This window comes from Chelonoidis abingdonii, chromosome 4 (assembly GCF_003597395.2).
Source record: "Chelonoidis abingdonii isolate Lonesome George chromosome 4, CheloAbing_2.0, whole genome shotgun sequence".
In the NCBI taxonomy this organism is placed as follows: Eukaryota; Metazoa; Chordata; order Testudines; family Testudinidae; genus Chelonoidis; species Chelonoidis abingdonii.
This window is the reverse complement of record NC_133772.1, coordinates 9,128,464-9,137,617: the sequence shown is the minus strand read 5'-3', so window position 1 is coordinate 9,137,617 and position 9,154 is coordinate 9,128,464. Positions and strand designations below refer to the sequence as shown.

Below are 9,154 nucleotides of genomic sequence, written 5' to 3'. Positions count from 1 at the left end.
AGGGTTGCCTAGTGCAACATTGACTCTCCCCCTCGATACGTATTATTTCTCCCACAAGTCCCCTGCCTCATTCAGTGCACAGGTGAATTAGGCAGCAGACATTTGGTGGGGGGGCAAAGGGGGAGGAGGAGGAGGAGAAGTAGCATTCTTCTATTGAGCCAGCCTGTTAGGTGGAGTTAGATACTTGCCTAAAGCTGCCAATTACTGCTGATTCGTTATTGCTCCTGTGATTTCTCAACTCCACCTCAGACATACAGGAGGCAGGTCTGACTCTTTGGTATGATCTCTAACAGCAACCATGGCTGAGCAGAAGTCTGAGTTATTTAATTTGTTAATAAAACCAAACCATAGGGAGAGAAGTGTGTCTGCACTTTATATAACGTGTTTACTCTTAAGAATAGCATTCAAATGCTATCTGCTCCCACAGCTGTAAATATTCTATTGGAGTCCCCCTCTACATAGCTTTTATGGAAGAGTCCTACAGAATGAGATCATTTTGCTACATATTTAAACAAAAAAAAAAAAAAAGACTTTATAGATTTGTATACAGAGATTTAATTCTCTGTTAAATCCTATAGGATGGACAGACAATTATATCCCTGCTTTAGAAATCTGAAAATTGACCTCATATCATTGGCCTTTTCCACAATGGGCAGCTGCAGCTGAGGGGTGGAATTTAGGTCCATTGACATCAAAGGGAGGTGCACAGGTATGAGTGAGGACAAAAAGTCTGACCCAAAGTTTTGTAAAGTATAGCCGGAAGCAAGAGAGTGAATGAGAGAGAGTGAGCACATGCTTGAAATGGAACAAGCTCACTTTCTGAAACTGTATGGAAACATTGTGAGGAAAACAAACAGCTTCTCTTGCAGTTTGGTGTGCACTATTCCTCGCGTCAGATCAGGAAAAGACAGCTATGGAGGGAATGAGCACTACAATAACCTGCTCCTACGACAGAAGGAAGTACATGTTTAACAGAAAGTACTGGTGTCATGGAGGATCTAGGTCATCTTGTGATGTTTTAGGCGACACAGAGAATTTTGTTAAGAGTGAATATAAAGGAAGAGTGGTGCTCTTGGATAACAGAAGAGGATACTTTTTGGTCACGATGCACCAGCTCGTAGAAGAAGATTCAGGAATGTATTGGTGTGGAATAGAAAGGCCATATGCAGATATGATGACTGCAGTGAAACTCACTGTAACTGAAGGTAAAGATTCTTTAAACATTGTAAGGTCTCATGAGATTCATTAGTTTTATAACATGACTTAAAAAAAACAGGATACCTGTAGTGATTTAGTTACTGGATGTTTGATGTTAAATGGGAATGAACAATGCTGCAGTTGCAAACCCAGAAAAGTGAGAATACTAATGAAAGCACAGCCGCAATGACATCGAAACAAGAACAGAGCTGCTCTGTGTGGCTCAGCACCTCAATAGCAAGAGGTACTCTGCAGTTATACAGAAACATTATTATTGTTCGTATTCCAGTGGTATCTAGGATATCTGAGATTAGAGCCTCTTTGTGCTATACACTGTACAAATACACAGGAAGAGACAATCCCTGTGCCCTGAAGAACTTACAATCTAAATAGACAACACAGAGTGAAAGGGAGTACTGTTACCCCACCCACCTCTGGCAGTGAGAGAACCAAAACACAGATAGAGCACAGGCTTGTCTACATCAGGGGTAGGCAACCTGCGGCACGCAAGCTGATTTTCCGTGGCACTCTCACTGCCTGGGTCCTGGCCACCAGTTTAAAACATTTTTAAAACCTTATTTACTTTACATACAACAATAGTTTAGTTATATATTATAGACTTATAGAAAGACCTTATAAAAACATTTAAATGTATTATTGGCATGCAAAACCTTAAATCAGAGTGAATAAATGAAGACTTGGCACTCTACTTCTGAAAGGCTGCCGACCTCTGGTCTACATGGTGCAGCAATGTGCACTAGAGAGGTGTGAATTGCAATGCTCCTTAGTGTGCATTCACGTAGCACTAGTACGACACGAAGACACACTAGAGAACTTTTAGTGTGCACCCGTAGGATCTACTTGGGCCAGTTAGTGCCCTTTAGAATTCAAACCCCTGTAGTGTGCTTTGCCATACGTATAGACAAGACCTACCTGACATGCCCCAGGTCCCATTGAGTCTAGGGTGGAGCCAGGAACTAAACCCAGATGTCTTCAGTTCCAGTCCAGGGTCTTAACCACTTAGTCATGAGAGGAAAGGCTGAGGTTTAAAAATACATGGTATCCCCTTCAATCACAGAACTCATGATGTAGCAGCAGCTTCACCTTATCCGAACAGATGATTCCTGATCCAGAAGGATATCAATAGGCCTTGAGGATAAATTCTTTCCCATATCTAGTGATCATTTCAACCTTAACCGTATCACAATCCTCATTTTACGCAGTGTGGCTGTAGCAGTGTTAGTCCCAGGATACTAGGGAGACAAGGTAGGTGAGGTAATATCTTTTATTGGACCAACTTCTGTTGGTGAGACACAAGCTTTCACACCACACAGAGCTCTTCAGGCCTGAAGAGGAGCTCTGTGTGACTTGAAAGCTTGTCTCTTATTGGACTAACTTCTGCTCATAAAAGATATTACCTCACTCACCTTGTCTCGCTAATCCTCATTTTATTCAGTTTTAGATAAATATGTATGCCAAAGCTGGCACATATTTGTCCAGAGATTAATCTCAGTCTGGTGTGGTGAGGAAAGCGCTTTAAGCCCAGAGATGGGGCACATGGAGGCTTTTGTACTGTGAACTCACTGATCAAGGATCAATAGTATGTAAATGCCTCTGCCTTCCCCACTCTTTCTAAACTCAGCAGCGAAACCATGTAGCCTCTTGAGACTAATCCTTGGAAAGAGCCTAGAACTAGACAAAGATATCTACAGTCAAGTCTGATTGAGTAATCCAAATAGTGTTTCACACCCTTCTGTGTATTTCATCTCACCAGGACAACTATTTGGTTCCATTTCAGAGCCTCTCTCCACACCCCTTATTACTCTCACCAACCATGCCAGTGAATCCTGCCTAGGGAGATCAGTGACTGTCAGATGTCATTCAGCCACTGGCTCTAATGTTTACTACACATGGTACAGAAAGAGCTTTCCAACCAATATCGTACTAGTGCACAGCAGCGACCTGGTGCTTCGCTGTGGAGACCTCCTGGAGAGTCAGAACTATTACTGCCAAGCTGCAACTCGCAGAGCAAACAAATCCACCCAGGTGTTGAGAGCAGAGGTGCTGATCCCAGCAAAAGAAAACTGCACATACCAGTTACATTTAACAGGTAATTTTTTTATTTCAGTGTTAGCTTCATGGAATGATTAACAGGCAAAAAAAATCTGTACAATACATGTTAAACTCCTCTCACACTAAGTTATGCTAACTAAATATGGACCCTCCCCAAAGCAGAAAGGACTCAAGCTACAAATACAGCAGTATTGTCTCCCCATTCTTATCGCCTATTGTACTCGTCCTTAGATGCCTAGTACACACGCAAACAATACCAGCACATCTGCGGCATGGGGAACAGAACGTCAGACATTTTGCTCCCACAAATATCACATCTTTGCCCCTTGAGTTAAAAGAGAATGCTCCTGAGCAGTAACAGACGGGAAGGTTTAATTTTCCTATGTAAATAGAGAACTGTTCAACATAACGTACCTTATTTTCTTTGCCCCCCTTGTAGTGGAGGGAAGAGAATGAAATGTCGAATGCCAAGTGGATATACATTGGCTTCTATACAAGCAATAGTATATTTTTATTACAGATGGTGAACCATACAACTGTGTAAGAACCACCCCAGTGTTTACAGTTGAGATGCCTTCAACACCCTTCACAGGCTGTTCGACACCTTGCCCCAACTCCTCTAGCCACCCTGGCACAGAAGAGTAGGTACCAGTCATCACAACTATGTGTTTCTGATTAGATAGGGTTTCTCTCAGAAATCCTAGTGGAAATTTCTGTCTAACGACATTTAAAACTGTAGCTAATGTGGTGGGAATATTTGTGCCTAGGTACCATGCCAATTGGCACACTGGGAATATTAAAGAGAGACATGATAGAAAGAACAATCAGTAAAGAAGAGATTTAATAGGGAATGGAATTACCAACTTGATCCAAATGTCAGAGCACTGCGCCAAAGTGTCACAGAGGACAAGAGCTTGACAAGACTTAAAAAAGGATCAAGCACTTATATGGACATTGAGAACTTTCAGTTACGGAAGGAAGGACTGTAATAAGTTATAGAGGATCATGCTTCAGGGCACAGACTGATTGCCGAACTGCCCAGGGTTAAAGAAAGATTTCCAGGTGGGCAGGATATTCCATAATTGTCTCACTGAGTTTCCTGAAACTTTCCTCTGAGACATCTGGCACTTGCCTCGGCTGGTGTCAGGATACCTGACTAGATGGACCATTGTTCTGATCCACTATGGAAATCCTCATGTTCTTCTTTGAGTGCTTGCTCGTATCAATTCCAATTAAGTGTGCGTGCGCCGTGTGCACATTCGTCGGAAGATTTTTACTCTAGCAACAGTCGGTGGGTCGGTTGAGTCGCCCCCTAGAGTGGTGCTGCCATGGTGCTGGATATATACCTCTGCCGACCCAACGGCCCTTCAGTTCCTTCTTACTGCCCGTGTCGGTCGTTGGAACAGTGGAGCGCGGCTTAGCTGATCTCCACTTCCCTAGCTACTCGTAGTTCTCTCGTTATTCTTGTGTATATAGTTGAAATTTCTATAGTTGCAATTAATTCTTATTCGTTTTTATAACATCGTTAGTGTATATAGTTAAGAGGGGTTCGGGGATTAGCCCCTTCCCCGCACCCGGTGCTGGGCCCATGCCCGGTTCACCGGGTTTCAAACCGTGCTCGGCCTGTCACAAGCCGATGCCAACAGGAGATCCCCACGACTCCTGCCTTAAGTGCCTTGGGGAATCCCACCTTGCCGATAAGTGCCGGATCTGCAAGGCCTTCAAGCCGAGGACGAGAAAGGAGCGGGACTTTCGTCTCAAACAGCTCCTGATGGAGGCAGCTCTTACTCCTCCACCCTCGGCACCGAGCACTGGTCAATCCACGGGCAGAAGCACTTCTTCGGCACCAGATCGCACCGGTACTGCTAAGGCCTCTCGGCACCGATGTCTGCTCGGCACCGTTGTCTCTCCCCATGGGTGAAGAGACATAAGACTCATGCTGCTTCCGTGCCACCTGCACCGCAGCCAGAGCACCCGGCTAGATCGGACTGCCCGGCACCTACACCTGCTGCGGCACCAACAACGTTGGCACCGTCGATTCCAGTCCCGGAAGGACCATCGAGTCCAGTATCTGAAAGCTCCCCGGCCAGAGCCGCGGTTGAGCTCACTATTCCCTCCACGCCGGAGACATCTTCCACGGCGAGGGAGCTGATCACGATGACAGAGTCTGCCCTGCCTCAACCCCCAGCACTGCCGGTGCGGGCCATACAATCGGTAGGCAAGCTGGCCTTGATGAGACCACCCTCTGTCGGCACCGCAGAGCGGCGCCGCTCATGATCGCGATCCCACCGGCGTTCTCAGTCCCATCGTTGATCCCGGTCCTGGCACCGATCCCCTTCTCGGCACTGGTCGCACTTGCAGCACCGATCAGCGTCCCGTTCGCCAGCCCGGTACTCTCGGCACCGCTCCAGACACCGTGAGACTCATAGCCACTCCAGACGCCAAGCTTCGAGATCCCGGTCGACCTCCCGGCACTGCTCCGGTTGTAGGTCCTGATCTCGTTCCTGGTACCGGTATGGCTCCCGGTACCGATCCCCAGTGCCGCACAGAGCGAGATCAGTCGGAGGGAGACTCTTCCCAGGGGTTTTCAGCCCCTCCTTGGCCATCCCGACATGCATCGGTGTCCTCTCATGCGGATGGTTCCTATGCACAGGACCGTGACTCTGATGTGCCTGCCAGAATCTTCCAGAAGAACCAGGCTCAAGATCAAGGCCCCCCATCAGTGGTCATTCTGGACACCTTGGACGCACCACCAGGCCCAAGGTGTACCTCCAGTCCCATCTCGCTCTGCTCCATCGGAGCATCGGGTGCCGGAGGCGACTATCAGCCGCCCCCCTCCTACTGGTATGGAGGAAGCGCCTATTCGGCCACCAAACTCCCAGATTCCACTGGAGCTGGAGGTCGTTCAAGAGCAAGAGTCCACACAGGACCCGCTTGTCCCTGGCCTCTCCTCTTACTCCTCCTCTGACGAGGCGGTGGCGGGGACATCCTCCATGAGCCCTCCTCCAATTGACCTGAAGGCCCATCAGGACCTCCTGAGACGTGTGGCACTCAATATGAATCTCCAGGTAGAGGAGGTGCTGGAGATAGATGACCCAGTGGTGGATATTCTGTTGGCCGACGCTCCCACAAGAGTGGCCTTACCATTCATCCAGACGATCCAGGCCAATGCTGATACCATCTGGCAGTCTCCAGCCTCTATTCCGCCCGCTGCCAGGGGAGTTGAACACCAGTACATGGTGCCCTCTAAGGGGTATGAGTACCTATACGTCCATCTTCCTCCCTGCTCCCTTGTCGTACAGTCTGTCAATGAGAGGGAACATCATGGCCAGCAAGCTCCGGCTCCAAAAATCGAAGGAGGCTAGGCACATGGACTTACTGGGCCATAAGGTATACTCTGCAGGGGCCCTCCAACTCCGGGTGGCAAACCAGCAAGCCCTACTTAGCCGCTACAACTACAACACCTGGGCGGCGGTGGGCAAGTTCACGGAGTTAGTCCCTCAAGACTCCTGTCAAGAGTTTGCTGCCCTCTTGGAGGGTAAGAAAGTGGCGAGCACTTCCCTCCAAGCCTCGCTGGATGCAGCAGACTCTGCAGCCAGGACTCTGGCCTCGGGAGTTGCCAGGAGACGCATTTCGTGGCTTCAAGTGTCAGGCCTCCTGCCGAAACTACAGCATACCATACATGACTTGCCCTTTGATGATCGAGGCCTCTTTTCTGAAAAGACTGACCCTAGGCTGCAAAGCCTGAAGGACAACAGGGTCATTATGCACTCTCTCGGCATGCACACGCCGGTGACTCAACGCGGGCCTTTCCGCCCCCAGCCTCACCGCCCTTACCCTCCACCTAGACAGAGGCAGGACTTTGGCAGAAGGCGTGGTCGAGACGATCGTAGACAGCAGTCAGGACCCCAAGAGGGCCAAAATCAGGGCCCCTCCAAGCCACCTACGGGGGCAAAGCCAAACTTTTGAATGTTCGCCCGAGGACGGCATACCAGTGACTTTCCAGGATCCTTTCCCTCTCTTTTACAGCCGCCTCTCCTTTTTCCTCCCTGCGTGGTCCCAGCTAACTTTGGATCGTTGGGTCCTACGCACAGTGGAACTTGGGTACCACCTCCAGTTTATTTCGCCCTCCTCTCCCCACCCCCCATCCTCATCCTTCTTCAGGGACCCCTCTCAAAAGCAACTCCTCTTACAAGAGGTGCGGAAGCTCCTTGCCATGGGAGCCATAGAGGAGGTACCAAAGAACGAAAGGGGCAAGGGGTTCTACTCCCACTATTTCCTAATCCCCAAGGTGAAGGGAGGTCTCAGACCTATCCTAGACCTGCGAGAACTCAAACAAGTTCATGATAAAGTTGAAGTTCCGCATGGTATCCCTGGGGCCATCATCCCATCCTTGGATCCCGGAGACTGGTATGCCGCCCTCGATATGAAGGACGTGTGTTTTCACATCGCCATCTATCCTCCACACAGACAATACCTCCGGTTTGTAGCCAACCATCAACATTTCCAGTTTACGGTCCTTCCGTTCGGCCTCTCTACGGCTCCAAGAGTATTCACAAAGTGCATGGCTGTAGTTGCCACCTTCCTCCGCTGCCGGATACACATTTTTCCGTATCTCGACGAATGGCTCATTCAAGGGACCTCCGAGGCACAAGTCACCCATTATGTGGACATCGTCAAGGACCTATTCATGAGTCTAGGCCAGATGATCAATACAGAGAAATCCACTCTGGTTCCCACACAGAGGATAGACTTCATTGGGGCCAGCCTGGACTCCAATCTCACCACAGCCTGTTTACCACAGCCTCAGTTTCAGGTGATGGTAACAAATTATCCGAGGCCTACAGAACTTCCCGACAACTTCGGCTCGCACTTGTCTCGGTCTCCTGGGTCACATGACTGCCTGCATGTTCGTGACCAAACACGCCAGGCTACGCCTCCGTCCCCTCCAATCTTGGCTCACCTTGGTATACCACCCGGGCAGAGACACCATAGACATGAGAGTCACGATTCCCCTGAGCATAATAGGCTCCCTCAACTGGTGGTTGACACTCTCCCTGGTGTGTGCAGGGATGCCGTTCCATCCACCTCAGCCTTCTATGTCCTTGACGACGGATGTGTCATCTCTCGGCTGGGGTGCTCACCTCGGCCATCTTCGCACTCAAGGCCTTTAGTCATCTCAGGAGCTGGCCTTGCACATCAATGTCCGAGAGCTGAGAGCAGTCCGCCTGGCATGCCAGGCATTTCAACAGCATTTGCAAGGCCGTTGTGTCTCAGTGTTCACAGACGACACAATGGCCATGTATTACATAAACAAGCAGAGAGGGACACGGTCCTCCCCTCTTTGTCAGGAAGCCATCCAGCTTTGGGACTTCTGTATAGCCCACTCGATAGACTTGGTAGCGTCTTTTCTCCCAGGAGTTTGGAACGCTCTGGCGGATCGACTCAGCAGATCCTTCCTGTCTCACGAGTGGTCGATTTGTCCGGACATTATTCATTCTGTTTTCCGGAAGTGGGGCTTTCCCTATATAGACCTCTTTGCTTCCCACGAGAACAGGAAAGGCCAGATGTTCTGCTCCTTCCAAGGCCTCTCCCTGGGCTCAATCTTGGACGCTTTCCTGATGTCGTGGACCAGCCAACTGCTTTACGCCTTTCCACCATTCCCGCTGGTTCACAGGGTCCTGATAAAGCTCCACAGGGACAGAGCTCACTTGATCATGATCGCTCCAGCGTGGCTCAGGCAGCACTGGTACACCATGCTGCTCGACTTGTCGATAGCCAACCCAGTCACCCTGCCTCTTCGCCCAGACCTCATAACTCAGGACCACGGCAGACTTCACCACCCAGACCTGCAGTCCCTTCACCTCACAGCATGGCTGCTGCG

At 49.4% G+C, this 9,154-nt stretch overlaps 1 protein-coding gene across 1 annotated transcript; it reads left to right on the top strand.

Moving 5' to 3' along the window:
- The first annotated feature begins 913 nt into the window (after window positions 1–913).
- Window positions 914–8,851, top strand: LOC142046678 (CMRF35-like molecule 7). Its single transcript, XM_075064644.1, has 2 exons — window positions 914–1,225; window positions 4,695–8,851. Exons 1-2 carry the CDS (start codon window positions 914–916, stop codon window positions 4,788–4,790), a joined length of 408 nt encoding a protein of 135 aa, XP_074920745.1. The 3' UTR covers window positions 4,791–8,851.
- The last annotated feature ends 303 nt before the right edge of the window (window positions 8,852–9,154 follow it).

Coding starts and splice junctions, on each gene's coding strand:
- LOC142046678 (XM_075064644.1), top strand. CDS start 914: ATGGAGGGAATGAGCACTACAATAACCTGCTCCTACGACAGAAGGAAG. Junction 1,226..4,694: donor GTAAAGATTCTTTAAACATT/GTAAGGTCTCAT, acceptor GCGGCTTAGCTG/ATCTCCACTTCCCTAGCTAC.